The 16,341-nt window shown below is 43.5% G+C and overlaps 1 protein-coding gene across 4 annotated transcripts; it reads left to right on the top strand.

Moving 5' to 3' along the window:
- Nucleotides 1-4,688: 4,688 nt before the first annotated feature.
- On the top strand, nt 4,689-8,592 carry LOC100822312 (F-box protein SKP2A). 4 transcript variants are annotated; one of them, XM_010234346.3, is made up of 6 exons: nt 4,689-4,873; nt 4,984-5,148; nt 6,170-6,459; nt 6,951-7,299; nt 7,364-7,505; nt 7,830-8,592. In XM_010234346.3, exons 3-6 carry the CDS (start codon nt 6,200-6,202, stop codon nt 8,213-8,215), a joined length of 1,137 nt encoding a protein of 378 aa, XP_010232648.1. In that variant the 5' UTR covers nt 4,689-4,873; nt 4,984-5,148; nt 6,170-6,199; the 3' UTR covers nt 8,216-8,592. The 4 variants fall into 4 exon arrangements, with proteins under 4 accessions (XP_010232648.1, XP_003564777.1, XP_024315013.1 ...); XM_003564729.4 differs by lacking the exon at nt 4,984-5,148 and having other exon boundaries at nt 4,692-4,873; XM_024459245.1 differs by lacking the exons at nt 4,689-4,873; nt 4,984-5,148 and adding an exon at nt 5,208-5,595.
- The last annotated feature ends 7,749 nt before the right edge of the window (nt 8,593-16,341 follow it).

Genomic DNA, 16,341 nt, shown 5'->3' with positions numbered 1-16,341 from the left:
GCCGTGTTCCCTATGGCCTTCAACTTTGCTAGTTTGTACCGTGTGTGTGTTGCTGTTGAAGATTTTGATCTGCAGGATGCAAAACGAGAGTGAGCAGTCCTGCTTCGATCTTTGCATTGAGGTGTTTTCTCAGCCAGGCTCATAGGAGAAATCCGTTTCAGCATTCACAGGATCCACCGGAATGAAGCTATTGTGTGGTGCCACTTGGGCAACTGTTTTTGTTTACTTTCTCTATCAAGTTGCCTTTTCAGGCGAAAATGATGTCTGCTAGTCAGAAAAGGACATGTGCAGTCTAACATATTCTTCATGGCTCGAAAGTAGCAGAGAACTCATCATGCCATCTTGAAATGATAAGTTATTGGATACTACTGTTCGGCCTTGGACCCGTGTTCATCAAGTTTCTGCCAGAATATTGCTGATGCGGTATGGATATATAGCTATGCCATTCCAACCATTGATTTTGGAGAAAATTCATATTAAAAGAAGACATGGATGGATCATGCTCAAAAAGCAATAAATAGACCGGTGGATTGCTATCTGCCGTCCTTTCCCAAGCTCTGCAAGTTGGCAAGGAAACCATCATTCTTTTGAGAGGAAAGTCTGAAAATTCTGGACTGTCATTAGGCGGCCAAACTGTTTCCATGATTTGGGTTTGGAAGGAATAAGATGCCATGTGAGTATGTGACCGGATGCCTATTCCTAGGAGGCGATTTCAGAAAAGGAAGGAAAGCAAAGCATACTCTTACCTGAGAACCTTGAAAGTATATATATGTGTGCGCGAGTGCATTTTCAAGAATGAACAAGGTGCGTGTCTTCGCTACTGGGAAATGGAGTACCTTGTTTCCTTCAGAACTTTTCCCAAAAATATCCTACTCGTACAAAACTGAAAGTGTTTGTACTGGGAGATGCCACTAGTTTTTCTTCATTTTTTATGATCTAACCATACTGGCAGTGCTGGTGATGTTGATTAGCCGGCTGTGTGAAGCTGAAGCTGGGTTAAATAGTTCGTTGACGCCTTGACGGCAGAAGATCAATTATTCTTTAGCACTGGAAACCCACAAGGAACTGGCTTCCTAAAAAAACTCACAAGGAACTGGCCACGAACACCTCCCGCTAAGAACGAGATTATCCTCCAGCTAACAGTCTTGATCCTGTCAAAATAATAACACGTCCCCAAACCCAAATCTAAGGTAATGGAAGTTGCAGCGTAATGTACTCTAACGACATGGATAGGATGAGATCCACCGGTGCTTTGACGAGGGTTCCCGTGTATCATGGGGTTCGCACGTAGCCACGTATAGATCACGTCCCTTCTGACGGCTGTCAAGAAAAAAAAGCTGTACGCAAACTAAATTAAGCCAAATCAACAAGCAATCTTGCGGAGCCGCGGCGCAGCGGACGCCATCGCTGCTCCGTCTTGTAGGCAACCGGCTGATGGCTGTAGATACAAGGTTACAAGGAACTCTGACGAGGAGAATTGCTTCCACGTCACGTTAAGCAGTTAAATAACGTTCAAACAAAACAAAAGCGTGTCGTCTCCAGGCCATCTTATTTAACTGACGAGAGCCATGTTTAATTACCTCAGGTATTACTGGAGTATTTGCTTTGTTTGTTCTAGCAGCGCTTCTGATAAGATTAGCACGAACATGTGTGTCATGCGAAGTTATCCACACGTCAGGAGACTGTTTCGCGAAGACTGTGCTGCAACCATTGGCCATTGCAAAGCGAATCCGAATTTGCCGAGTGTACTTTCAGAGACCTCGTTAATCCAGGCTTTCAGTTGTCTTTCAGAAAAGAAAAGGAAACAGAACTGTGATTATTTCGAGATTAGATTATTTCCAGGTCTCCGTCAGTACTCAGTAGGGGTGGTATCAAAGCAATATCATCATCATGCAGTGCATGGCCGGATAGCCGGATAGCTATACTAAATTCTCGTAACATTCGCAGTCGGTGACTTTCTTTGCTTGCCCTGAACAACGTGGCTGCCACGCCATTTTTTCTTTGTTAATTCTCATTGATGCAACGTTGCCACGCTGGTGATCTTATCATCACGATGCTATTTTTGTCTCCTGCTGCTGGTCGACGACGACCTTCCGAGGAAAGAGGTAAACGCCGGGTAATTGACAATGTGGGCTACATTCGTGGCTAGATTCATGGCAAATAAGAACGACAAACGAGTTGGTAATAATTCAGACAGTGAACAGTGTACTGCTAATGGCGAGTGATACTGCCCACCAGGTGAGAGAGCATGATACCGGATAGAAAGTGCCTTCCGTTTGGATCTTGCGATCAATCATTCGCATGGATCGACGCATGATTGGTTCCATAGGGTTGTAGCAGTTCATTGAACTTGGACGGCTCTCGTGCGGTGGATGGTCTTTCTTTTATTCTTCCTAAGCCCACGTAGGGGCCTCTTTGACTCGCTTAAAAACACAGTACTCACTCCTTTCATAATTTTTGTCAAATTATAATATATATCTAGACGTTTTTCAGAATAGATACATCCATTTTTGGTAAATTTGAGACAAGAATTATGGAACGGAGGTAATAATAATATAGAAAAAATCACATGATTGCTATCATGTCTATTTGAATCGTCTAGGGATTATGGTTGCAGCAAAATTTGTTTGACAGAACACATGAAAAACAGAGGAATCTTAAAAAGTGGTTGCAATGGAGGGACTTTTATATATAAAACACGGTATAATGGAATCCTCATGAAAATTCACTCTGTGATTCAACCCTACAAATCAACAACCACGTATGGAAAAAGAAATCCTCCGAGATTCCTATGATAATTCTTTAAATCAAAGAGGCCATCTTCAATTCGCAGGATTTATGTAACACATGAATAAGAAAAACACATTATTAGAGTGGCATGTACTTACAAATCCTGCATGAAAACTACAGGAACTAGCATCAAACAGTGGTTGACACACCACGGGAGAAACAAAAGAATTCTTGTGAATCAAACGGCCAACAAAGATTTTTTTTTCTTCCCATGATCCAAATCCTATGAATTTCCTTTCGATCAAAGAAGCCATTATTAGTTTGTACTCCACTCAGTATCATTGTAGGTGTGTGTTTGTAAGAAACACCAGATGGTGCCATATACACGAATTCTGTGTAAGAGATAAATGTACAACTCCATAATTGGTGCCGTGGAGGAACAAAACTCTATTTCGAACAAAACTAAGACCTATCTGAGTTGGCATAAAATGAGGTAACACTAGAGAGCATAACTTGGGTGGTTTGTGTACCAACCAGTACTTAGGAAACAAACCATGTGTGTCTCGTCAAAGTAGTTTATTCAAACAATGGTGAGTGATATAGCCATCGACGGTGGTGTCTTTGTCCTTCTTCAAGCTTCACGACTCCAATCTTCGACACCATCGATGTGAGTGAGCGCACGTGTGTGGTGGTGTGTGTCTAAAAGTTGTGTTTTTTTTAAGCGTACACTAGATGTATAGAACGTGTCATGTGTGCATGCCTATCTACTGACAATCGGAGCATCCATTTAACACAGTTAATGTGATTTTTTTATGAAAAGGAACTGATCATGTATGGTTCATTGAACCTGGACAATTTCTAACTTGCCAACCTGTTTTTTCCTTCTTTCTTTATCCATCCATTTGCATTTGCACCATTATAGGTGCGTGTTTAGAAGAGACACGGAAAGACAATGTGTTAAAGCCTACATGAGGTGGTGTAAAATTTTTAGGAGAAGTGTGATCGATTTAATAAAACTAATTTAAAATCGCAGGTGTTGGTAGATTTGCGATAACCTTGATCAAAGTTTAATATTTTTGAATTATAGACAAAATAAAACTTCTTAAATTTAGAAATGGAGATATTACTTTTTAAGAGACGGATGGCCCAGTAGGCTGATAGTTCTCTGTTTTTTTTTTACTTTAGATAGAAACAGTTCACTGATTTTTTTAGAAGTCTTTACGTGGACGCACTTTGGTTTTGCGTATAAATCTTCAATTGCACATCTGCATTTCACGTGCATTTAATTCAGGAGCGGAGGCAGGAAATTTTGATAGGGAGGGCCGACTAAAAGGACAAAAGTTGGAAGGAAATTTAAAGAAGAAGTCAAAAAGCCCAGGCGCATGTAGATAGTTGGGGGAGGAATTGTTGGGGACCGGCCGGTTCCAGGGATGAGTGCAGGCTGCCTCCTCTCGTATGTTTTTGGGCTAACTTTTGGTATAAAATATGAGAAGTTAGAAGTCAGTTCGTCAAAGAGTAGATTTTCCTATGGCTGTTGTTTTTTGTGTGAATATTGAGGGAGGCATAACTATAAAATGCACAAATTTAGGTAGAAGTAATCCCTGATCATACTAAATTTTTTTTTCATGACCCGGGCCTTCGCCCCTGCTTGGCCCTCTCCTTCCGCCCCTGATTTAATTGCACGATCGCATTCGCTCAAAATTTCCTTTTTTTGCAGATCACCAGCTAGACTAGCATATCTTTTCTGGGGGACCACTATTTACTCTACGGCAGCCCACAGGTTTCCTGGTGGCCTCTAGAAGTTTCCAGGCTGTGCGTATCGACCGACAGCGACTCACTCCTCCCGTTTTCCCGTCCCCGCGTCTGGAGAAGCATAAAACAAGGGGGATAAAAATCCCGGGCCCTCCGTAGCCGTGGTCGTCTCCCTCACGCCTCCCTCACGTGTGAAGCCTCTCGACCCGCCACGCGCTGTGCCTCCCGTTCTGATCCCCTCCTCGGCTCCTCCCCCATCGCTATATAGAACCCGGCCCCGCTGCCTCCAAAGCCAGCCGCCAGTTCACGGCTGCGGCTAAAAATTTCCCCACAGATCGTCTCCGGCCTCAAGAGGTAGCGGCGCCGCTGCTTGCTTCGCTTCTTAGCCTGGGTGAGTGTAAAGATCGCGTCCTTTTCTCTCGCGTGCTGTAAATTTCTGTTCGGGATCGTCCTAGGATTTATATTTTTCTTTGTCTGCTGACCGCTGTTGATGCTGAGAAGTGGGGATCGCGGATCGCCTCCGGGGGGCTCTGCGGTTTCCGTGGCTCTCTGCGGTTCGCCTTTCAAATCTCCGAGCTTTTGCTCGGCGTCTCCGTGGTTTTTATTTGTGGTTGCTGTGCGCGAAAGCTACATCGATCCTGGGCAAGCTCGCGGTTGTTTTCTTGGGTATTCCTCGATTCCTTCCATCCCTATGTGTGCGCCAGCTCCCTGTCGTCTCGAGCGGATGCTAGCTGCCCCTGGTCTTGCTTTGTTAGAATTTAGCCCCTCAAGATTTGAGCTTACTCCATTGATTTTACCGGATTACCTGATTATCTTCTGGTTATTAGGCTTAGTTTTCTTTGTTGTTGTTTGGTGTATTTAAGATTTGCGTTTCTGGCAGTGGACAAGTCTCTGGTGGCTTAGCGTTAGAACTAGAAGGGACCTGAAATACGATTCCTTCCAAAAGAAATTGCTGGCAACTTGCTGGCTTTGCCCTCGCTTTTATAGCTGAAACTGAAACATTTCCTTTTCAGTTTGCCTTTATATAGCTGAAACGTTTTCCTTTTAGGAGCATCCATCAGAAATTTTCGTCAAAAGGTTGCCATCTTGATGCAGATTTCTTCACGATCGCTGGTAGTTGCTTTACTCATTCTAGTTTTCGCTGTCTTTTGTGTCCTTTTGGACAACTCAGTTGACTATGAAAGATTAGTGCTACAATCGTTGCTTCCTGGAGCGATGGCGTCTTAAGATTGCTTTAATCATCTGCATCTTTCTCCAATTCTCCCCGAGCTATTTTGCGGTTATATTTTTTTCTTCGGTTTAGTATATGTCAGGCGTTTAGAAGCACTAAGAGTGTGATCTTGCTATTTCTCGTTGAGGCGCAAAAAAGAAGTGGTTTAGCGCATTCCAGAGAGATTTACTTCTTAATGCAGCAGTTAGGAGTTAGGGAGGCAACAGATGGGACATGAGGTCTCTCCTAGCTTTCTTCATTGCGATTTCTGATTTAGCTGGATATAAAAGCCTGGTCATGTTGATGAACAAAGGGAGGAAAATAAGGCACCGATCTGTTGTCTTCCCCAAGGTCCATCAATCTGACCTATGATCTAAACTCCAACCAACAAAGCCTGGCCATCTTCCAGTAGTGTTTAGCCCTGTTGTATTGACCCAGTTCATACATGTTTACTGATAAATGCACTACTAATTGCAGGTTCAGTTGTCGTTAGGTTATCTGAAAAAAATGGTCAATGCAAATCTGATGAGTGGGAACCTGGACAATTCGTTCAGTGCACTCATGGTTTCTGGTGGCGGCGAGAGTGGACAGGCACAGAATGGTGGTTTGGGTACCATCTTATCAGGTTGGAAGGACCTTCCAATGGAACTACTTCTGAGGATCATATCAGTAGCTGGAGACGACAGGATGGTAGTTGTGGCCTCCGGTGTTTGCACCGGGTGGCGTGATGCGCTAGGATGGGGAGTCACAAGCCTTTCCTTCTCGTGGTGAGTGATCTGCAATTCTTTCTCTTATGTGGAGATGACCAAATACTAGATTCTTCAGTTTATGCGATAGCTTAAAATCTTGGAAGAAATCATGAAATGCCAGTTGCAGCACAGCTAATTACTAGGCTGGTAGATCCTTTTTGGTTTTGTTTCTCAATCATATGATGTATGATAGAAGTTCGTTGCACATGAAGGAATTTTGTTTAGTCTAGTTTGGTTCTGATATATGGAGTGCATTGCTACGGACCAAATTTTAAAGTGGGTGTTGTCATATTATCTTTGGAATCATATATCTAATGATTTATGTCAAATCAACATGTGACGCAAAAAAAAATTTGCGGTACACATGTGTCCCCAATTGAGTCTTTTAGGAGTAAAGATACATAAGGGCAGCGATCCCTTATCTACCAAACCTGGTCGTTATGAACAATGTTTGAAGTTCTTCGAAGGTGAAAAGGTTGTTGATTGACCAAAAAACGTGCCATTTTCAGGTGCCAGGACCACATGAATGACTTGGTAATATCACTGGCTCACAAATTTCCAAAGCTGCAAGTTCTTTCACTGCGGCAAATCAAGCCTCAGCTTGAAGACAGCGCAGTGGAGGCTGTAGCAAATTATTGTCATGATTTGCGCGAGTTGGATCTAAGCAGAAGCTTTAGGCTTACTGATCGGTCCTTGTATGCTCTGGCGCATGGGTGTCTTCATCTTACGAGGCTCAACATCAGTGGATCTTCCAATTTTAGTGATGCTGCTTTGGTCTACCTCACTAGCCAATGCAGGAATCTGAAATGCTTGAATCTGTGCGGGTGTGTGAGGGCGGCTTCTGACAGAGCATTGCAGGTACTTGATCTGTTATAACATGGCTTTACACGAACTTGTATTTAATTTCTGTTTTCTGATGCAGGCCATCGCTCGTAACTGTGATCAGTTGCAATCTTTAAACCTAGGTTGGTGTGATAATATCACTGACAAGGGAGTGACTAGCTTGGCATCAGGATGTCCTGAACTTAGGGCTGTGGACTTGTGTGGCTGTGTTCTAATAACAGGTAAGCTGTATATTTGATCTGGTGTTCTGCAGTCTGCAAAACCTTGTTAGTCTGTCGATGCTAAAACATAAGTAACATACAAGGATGCTAGCACTTGTTTCCTCTGCTAGGTGGTACACAGTACACTTTAGTTAATATCAGGCATGCTCACGGACACAAATAATCTCAAACTATACGATGGTGTTTACTGTGTATGGCACTGTTATCTAATAGCAGCATGGTAGATAGCACCCTAGTTGCATTTAGGTTCGTCTCCTGTAGACTTGTAGAGCCATGTGCTCAATTTCTGAAACTTGATTGCTCTGCCCATTTCTCCATCTTCAGATGAAAGTGTGGTTGCTCTCGCGAACGGGTGCCCTCACCTGCGATCCCTGGGCCTGTACTACTGCCAGAACATCACTGACCGGGCCATGTACTCGCTCGCGGCAAACAGCCGCGTCAGGGGCAAGGGCATGAGCTGGGACGCAGGCAGGAGCAGCCGCAGCAAAGACGACAAGGACGGGCTCGCGAGCCTGAACATCAGCCAGTGCACGGCGCTGACGCCCCCGGCTGTCCAGGCGGTGTGCGACTCATTCCCGGCGCTCCATACGTGCCCGGAGAGGCACTCCCTCATCATCAGCGGCTGCCTCAGCCTCACCTCCGTCCACTGCGCCTGCGCCCTGCACCCGCACCGTGCTGGGCGAGCCATCCTGTCCAACCATGCTTACTGAGTGAGGTCCGGCCCCAGTATGGCGTGAAGTCATCAAGGGGTTTACTGGCTAGCGCCATGGATCGTGGGCTAAGGCTGGGCAGCTTGGAAACGATCTCGGCTCTGCCCTAATTGAATTGTTGCATATCACTCGATCAATGTATGACAGAGTTTGTATCCTGTGTAAACAGCGTATGTGAAGCAGAACCTTGAGCGGTTGAAGGCTGCTAGAATGTCTGTCTGTACTCGGGGCATAATGACCAAATGAGTTACCCCTATCTATGCAAGCCTTGCATGTGCAAGTAATGTAGTTCAGGTAAAACATTTCGGGCGGTGCTGGAAAAAACATTGACTCTGGAGTGTTTGGTCGCTTGATTTTTGACTCTGGAGTGTTTGGTCCCTTGATTTTGCAATACTAGTATCTTCAGCTCAAAGTACTAGTAACACCGGATCAGAGTAACCCAGTGTCTTTGGCTACCCTCAGCTGTTTTTGTTTTTTTCATGACACTTACTCCCGCCGATCCTAAATTCTCTACTGTTCTATTAGACACCCTCCGATCCTAAATTCTCTACTGTTCTATTAGACAGATTTTATGACACTCACTTCGATCCTCTACTGTTTTATTAGACACCTTCCGATCCTAAATTCTCTATTGTTCTATTAGACAGATTTTATGACACTTACTCACTCCGATCCTAAATTCTTTTATTAGACAGATTTTACCTTTCTTTTCTGACAAACTATGTTTTTTTACGAGGGTAATGAAGAACTATGAAAACATCGATTTAGTTCCTCGTACAGCAAGAGAAACTGCAAATGGAAATGTTCTCGGACTCCTGGCTACGAATGAAAGAGGTACTGTGTTTTGCGTTTGCAACAGGCCTGACTAAAGTGGAGTCAGAAGAAGACATTGATGAGCACGACAGACGGCCCAAGAGCCCAAATATTTTCTTTGAGGCCTCCCAGGCACAGGTATATCCTGGGCCGGCTCACGCGTCTTGGCCTGGGCCAAGATAAGCTAGGCAAGAGACCCCGTCTTACCCGGTTGTGTTGCGTTGCGTTGATTTTCCGGAAGAAAAGCCATGAATGACGGACGCGCGTCGACGACATGTCCCCGATGGCGTCGACGATCTTATCGGTTTGTTCGTCACCGGCTCACCGTCAACGTCCGGTGACGAGGAGGAGAAACCGGTTGAGAAAAACCTTATCTATCCACTTGCAGCTCCCACAAACGCAAACTGGGTTTCCCAACACTCAACTCGACACAACCAGCCGAAGAAGAAGGCTGACGATGTGCTGCGGCGCCCACTTGTGGCGAGGCTCTTCTGTTGCTGCGACCGTCGCGCCGTTCCTTTTGTTTCTTACACCAGATCTAGAGGCTCGATCCGGATGAACATGGCCTGGGGCCGGCGTTGCGTTGCGTCGCACGCAACGTACGGCCGGCCGGATTCAATAGAGACCCATGCGGTGCGACGCAAACCGAGAACAGCGACATCACCATAAACCCATATATAATATGGCATTACTAATCAGCAAGTTGCGTCCCGCGCATGCTGGATTACGTGCGACGACACACCATTTTTCTTTCCTAGTGAGTCGCTACGTACGTCCTCCTAGCACAAAAGTTTCTACCGACCCTATATCTTTCCAGCAGAAATCGGAAGCTCTCGCAGCTTTGATCTGGATGTTGTGTGTCGGCCAGGGAAAAAGGGAGATCGAGAATATGGCCGGGATGATTGGTGCTGCATGCCCATCGATGCGTTTGACTGACAAGCTCTCACACGGCAACAGCATAACGCACTACTGGCTACTCGGCGGTACTCTCTCTTTCATAATTCTTATCTCAAATTTACCTAAATAATGAATGTATCTATTTCTTAAAAAATATCTAAACACATGTAATATTTCGACAAGAATTATGAAACGAAGAAAATAGCATTACTCCGTGATCTTATCTGCCGTGCAAAGCGTGGAACTTAGCGGGAACAAGCGAGTCAAAAAGGGGGCCCTTGACGAAACGACATTCCAGGCGCGTCTAATTTTATAACGCTGGTGTCGCGCACGACAGCAGCACACGTATGCTGCATGCATATTTGTGGCGCCCAAAGTTTTTCCTGGGAAGCACAACGGGTTTGCATGCTGCCTAAACCGGAATCCAAAGGGATAGTCTCCGTTCACACCGCGGGAGAGTGACGGGGGAGCTGATGGATATCGGGCTTCTTGCGTTGGTAGTTACCGTGGCAGCGACGTCATCACCTGGAAGAGAGAAAGAAAAAACACAATTGAAATAACGGACCCTTGAAATAAATCCAAAAGTAAAAAATATCCAACGCTTCTTCCGTTGATAGTTACCGTGGCAGCAACGTCATCCCTTGGAAGAGAAAAAAAACACAATATATTGAAACAAATCCAAAAATAAGACATTGCTTGTTCACACTCAAATTTTGCTCATATGCCCAAATGGCACTCAAAATTTTCCTGTTTCAAATTTGCCACTCAAAATTTGCAAGCCATACAAATATGCCACTACCGTTAATTGGCCGCTAGTTGACCGTCAAATAAGAGATGAAAACACAATTTTACCCCTAGATAGTACGTTGATTTTCCTTTACAACAAAAATACTCCACCGTCTCATTTTATTTGTCGTTTTAGTGGCAAAATTTGAGTGGCATTTGACATTTGTACCCCCAACCAACATCGTCGTGTCTGCCTCAATCGTCACATGGTTTCCCTCCCGAATCCCATCCCACTTACCAGCCCAAGCGCATCGCATCCATCCTCATCACATCCAACCAAAGCAATGGCGGCCAAGAAGGAGCACATCTCCCGTCGCCAGGCGAGGGATGCGCACGGGGGGTTCTCCCGTACTCCGGCGACGAAGAGGGCTTCAAGCCGCGCTGCGATCACGACGGTGGCACCCAGCACTACATTGAAGAAGGCGACGGCCCGCCGTGCAACGAGGAAGTCGGCGCCCCTATCGGTGACCTCTTGCACGCTTTCGCCCCGCCGTGCGATCCGTCGCCCCTCCTCCTCCGAGGGGCCGACCTGTCGGGTCTCTCCTCGGACAGCAACGCGAGTGCCTGTCGTTGGCGAGAACGTCGTCCACGAGGGCGTGGAGGACGTGAAGCCATTCCTACCCGAGGCACCTCCGGGATTCGAATACCTCAAGCGCCGCAGGAGGATGAGCCACTGTTCTCTAGTTAGGGTTTTTAGGGTATTATGTGCTAGCTAGTTGTAAATCAAATTAATTCAATACAAGTTCTACTATATGTTGTTTACACATATAGCTAGTTAGTGTATTAGTTAATTTTGTTGTTCTATGAATGATGTCTGCAATTTGAATTGACACGAATAGTTAAATATGCTAAAGATAGACATGTTAGATCGATTATTGTATATGTTGTCTTTAGTTTTTCTATATATTACATGCATGGGGTGATGTTGTGAAAACCAATTGTGTAATGTGAACCAAAATACATGCACATGAATGTTGTACTGTTATAGGTAATTTGTTTATTGTGGGAGTACTCTTCATTTTAAGGGCATGATTGTAGATTTATCTTTTGTAGAGTGTAGAAATTAAATGACCACTGGTAATTCACTTCCAATTTTATGAAGTGTTTTATTCTTGTTCTGTATGCTGTAAATCTGTTTGAGTATAATCTGATTTGTAGCACAAAATGTTGTACTTGTAATTTGTAGCAGTACTTATGATATATCACAAATGTTGATAAAATCTGCAGGCTAATGTAGAGGTGGGGTTCATATACCCAAATTCGAACGGGGAACGCGCCATGGGCTGAAATTTGCGGTCTATGGTTATAAAAAATATTTAATTAATTTAGTTTTTTTTATATGTCTTGTTAATTTTTATAGTTAATGTTTTATCTTTTTTGCATTAATTTCTTTACAATAAATCATATAATATATTGCCAACTAGTTAAATACAGGAATGATACTACGAAATTGAAATTATGTATTGCACGAGTTGTTTAAGTTGTTCTGTATTAAATGAGTTGTTTAATGTCTCTTATTACTCAATTTTGTGCTAAATATTAATTACATCAAAATATACGTCAAATCAACTACAACATAAAAATTGTGTAAATATCTACCACATATAATAGATGATAATTACTATGATATGCAAGCAGTTCCTTGGTGGAGTGAATAGACAATCACCAACTCTGATTTTTATAAGTGTAGGTATATAGTTATAGTTTTGCTTCCAGAGACAACTCCAGTAGATATTTGACATAATAAGCAAACCTTTGGGAATGAATTGGCCTCATGGTGGGCACAAATTGGCTGATTTGGGAAGGAATTGGGAACAAATTAGCCGATTTGGGCTCATGGTGGGCACGAATTGGATGGTTTGAGAACGAATTGGAACCAATTACAGCTCGTTTGGCACCCTCTTTTGGGCTTAGAATTCTGAAACTCATTTAGAATTCTAGAAAACTTGTTTGGCTGACATGGAATTGGATACAGGAATTCAATATGAAATTCCACAAAATCACACTATAGCGAACACCAATTCCTCTCGAAAAGACATCATTTCTTTGAAATTGTCTCCCACTCTACAAATCCATGTAGTAGACAAACATGATTTTTGAACCTGGAATTCACATTCAACCAAAGGAAATCCTATAAAAAATCGGATTTCATTTCATTTCCACCAGATGAAATGAAATGAGGGGGCGACAAACGAGCTGTTAGACGATTTGGTTCGACTTGGGAACGAATTGGCCTCATGGAAAAACGAATTGGCCGTACTCCTCGATGGCGACATGAATGCCAAGCCGTGCTTCTCATGGCGGGGAGCTCCTGTGGGAAGCCGACTCGCATCGCGAAAAATGAGGGCGACGGAGCGTACGACCTCTCACGGCAGTGTGGTGCAGCTCTCGGATGAAGCGGCGAGGCGAGCGTGGCCGGAACGGACGGCTCAGACACCGCAGCGGTCTTGTCGGGCGAGAGGAATGACGCGAAGAAGAAATGGCAGCGGGTTGGGTCGAGTCGAAACCCGATAAGAATCCGACGTGGACTAGTTATTGGGCGTCAAAGTCCACCTGTCACCTTACAGGCAGGCCTGCCATGTCAGAAACGTCGTCAATTGAAATATCCATCGCTGCTTTTGTTCGAAGATCTGCAGGCTTCAGCTTCACCGGACGTGTGTAGCCTCTTGTCTGTGTTTCGAGCAGCCTGACCCTGCTCGGCTGCTGCTCCACCGACCACCAAAATCAACACATTTTGGGAAGACCTCGCTAGCCCAGTAGTCCCAAACAAACCGTCAACATTCCAAAACGTGGTTTTTTGGGGACACCACAAAGATTTCTCGGTGGACTCTTGCTTTCTCCTACGACCCGAGAGATAGCCTCGATCGGCTTCCTATCAATGCTCTGGCTCTAGCTTTGGTCGTGCATTTCTGATACGCTGATTTTTTTTTCCGGGGATTTTCTTTTATGTAAATCGAATGACACTATGATTCTCTTTTCCTCAAAAGAAAAAAAAACATCGTGGGGTACATGTTGGTTCAAGCGAATTGCGAATCGGGTGCTTGGTCAAATTAAACTGGGAGGTACCCTCGGTGAACTGTTGTGGCAGTGTCGAAGTAGGCCCTGATAAGGAATTTGTGTGTCGGTTCGGCTAGTTTAGTAAGGTACTCTCTCCGTTCCTAAATTCTTGTCGTGGTTTCAGTTCAAATTTGTACTAAAACCACGACAAAAATTTAGAGACGGAGGGAGTAGCATTCATGTTGTCGGATTTTCGACGGGTTTTTATCTAATAAACCAGGCATCGAAAGGTTTTTGGCCCATTTTTTCATATAGTTAGTATGAAGTATGAAATAGCGTTAAGTATTGCTATCGGTCTAATGTAGTCTCAGTTTGTTTATTTTGTGATTAACTATTTGTAAATTCCTTGATTGGACCAAGTGCAAACATTAGTAATCTTCTACTACCTCTGTTCCATAATTCTTGTCGAAATATTACATGTATCTAGACGCTTTTTAAGAATAGATACATCCATTTTTAAACAAATTTGAGACAAGAATTATGGAACGGAGGGAGTACTTACCGAGCGGAGTTGCTTGAGATGTATCTATTGTTTGTGACAGATTGCAACGATATGAAACACGTTAATAATGGTTGTTTCTGTCATCGATTGATGTAGAGATCAGAAGGTCTTTCCTTCTTTTAGTTTTGCAGTAATCATGTGTACCTTAATGGATTTTGATTGGAACCGTGAACAAACCTTGTGTGACTATTTACACGAAGAGTTATCTTGTTTATTTCCAAGGTCGTTGAGATGTAAATCTCAAACAGATGACATGTTGATAATGATAGGCTCCAAATTTAGAGAGCGTGGAAAACAGTGTTCTTGTATTAATCAAAGTTGCATCACCCTTTTTATATGCCTTTTGACATGCATAAAACAAATCTGTACTTCAACAACAATTTCAGGTCTTCGAGAAGGTTTTGATTGTATGCTTTACTGATTTTGGCTTCTAGAACTAGGTTATACAATCTGTCCGTCAAAAGAAGAACCTCGCAATCTCGTTAAACCGTTCAATCCATTTCAGTTCTAGAGCAGTGCGTGAATATGATCATTAGCCTGGCTTTGGGGATCGGTTTGGTGGGATATGTCGTGATCGTGAAACTCACCACCAAATGGATAGGATCCTTTGTAATCAAGCGACAAGCATCTCCATTCAACGTTCTGTGGTGTGGTCGTTTAGTGGGCTGGTGGCTAGACCAGACCGAGTACAAGGGTCAATGCAATATAACAATCAGAAATAGTACTATACGGCCACATGAAAAATAAAACCTTCTTATTTGGAAAATTCAAATTCCCGCCAAAGTGAAGTTCTTCTCTTGGACCGTCGCTCTTCAAAGATGCCTCACTGCGGATCAGCTGATTTTAAAGGGTATTCTTGCTGATCCTATTTGCCAGCTATGTCGGACTTTGCCGGAAACTGCCACCCATCTGTTTGCCACATGTTCCTTCACTTCTCGTTTTTGGGTTCGGCTCCTGCGCCAGGTCAATGTTCAGGTTCTTTCCATGCCTCACCTCTCTGATAAGCCTCTCTCTGAATGGTGGTTCGACGAGGCTCAGTGATGCTCCTCCGCCGTGCTTAAAGAGAAGCTTGGGGCCGTTGTCATGCTGGGGTGGTGGCACCTCTGGTCAGAGCGCAATCAGAAGGTCTTTCACTCCAAGCACCTCTCCGTGGCCAAGCTTTGTGATCTTGCTTTCGATGAGCTCATGTCCTGGAAACATGCAGGATGCAAGGCAGTCGTATCTTTCTAGATGTTTGAGATTTGTTGGTTTCATAGGGTTCGTCCTCCCGAAATTCGCCTCCTTCAGTTTGTCCGCTTGTCTGTTTGTTCGCTCCTTGTTCTTCTTCTTGGCTCTGTAAATAACTTTTTTTCGCTTCGTCTTAATTAATAAAAAGCAGCGCTGCTGTATTTTCGTCAAAAATAAAACCTTCATTCGAGTTGACCTACGAAAATTCCCAGCCTTGAGTGTTAATTGGCAATGAACTCAGTTTCAGTTTTAAAAATCTCGCTGTACATGGTGTACACGATAACATGAATAATCTGTCTGGAACTTTTCCTTCTATAGATGGCTTGTCTAGGAGGCTAATAGTAGGTCATAGTGTCACTTTCAGGAAAAAATAAATCAAGATATTGCATTCCCTGTGCGTTTCCACAACGACTTTGACTATTTCCAACTAAACCTACTACTAATACTCTAGAATCTCAACAATAATATTTTCAAGCTATTGCTTTGGAATAATTTTTTGGTTATTGTATAAAACTAATATGCGTATTTGTGATACTTTTAATTCGTAAAAATATCTGCAGGCAGAGTACTCTAGTAACTATTTTGCTTGTGTCTCTTAGTTTAATTCTACACGATTTTTGTTCTGCGGGAGAGTTATTACTAGCTCGGCCTCTGCGAGTCAACCAAATCTTATAATTTACTATCTTCTCAAGATTTTCTTTACCACGTGGACATTATCAAATTGCCGAAATATGTTATAGTTTACTATCTTCTCAAGTGATATCATTGCCGAAATATGTTTTTGACAAAATCCCAAATCAAATTTAGAATTTAAACCTCAAAATAATTTCAAATTATGGTACCC

Source organism: Brachypodium distachyon, chromosome 2, assembly GCF_000005505.3.
Source record: "Brachypodium distachyon strain Bd21 chromosome 2, Brachypodium_distachyon_v3.0, whole genome shotgun sequence".
NCBI lineage: Eukaryota > Viridiplantae > Streptophyta > Magnoliopsida > Poales > Poaceae > Brachypodium > Brachypodium distachyon.
This window is presented reverse-complemented; position numbering and strand designations above follow the sequence as displayed.

Excerpts from the sequence above, each read along its gene's own strand:
- LOC100822312 (XM_024459244.1), top strand. The coding sequence starts at position 5,927 with ATGAGGTCTCTCCTAGCTTTCTTCATTGCGATTTCTGATTTAGCTGGA. Across the intron at positions 6,044-6,169 it reads GATCTGTTGTCTTCCCCAAG|GTTCAGTTGTCGTTAGGTTA; the intron begins GTCCATCAATCT and ends TACTAATTGCAG. Across the intron at positions 6,460-6,950 it reads ACAAGCCTTTCCTTCTCGTG|GTGCCAGGACCACATGAATG; the intron begins GTGAGTGATCTG and ends TGCCATTTTCAG.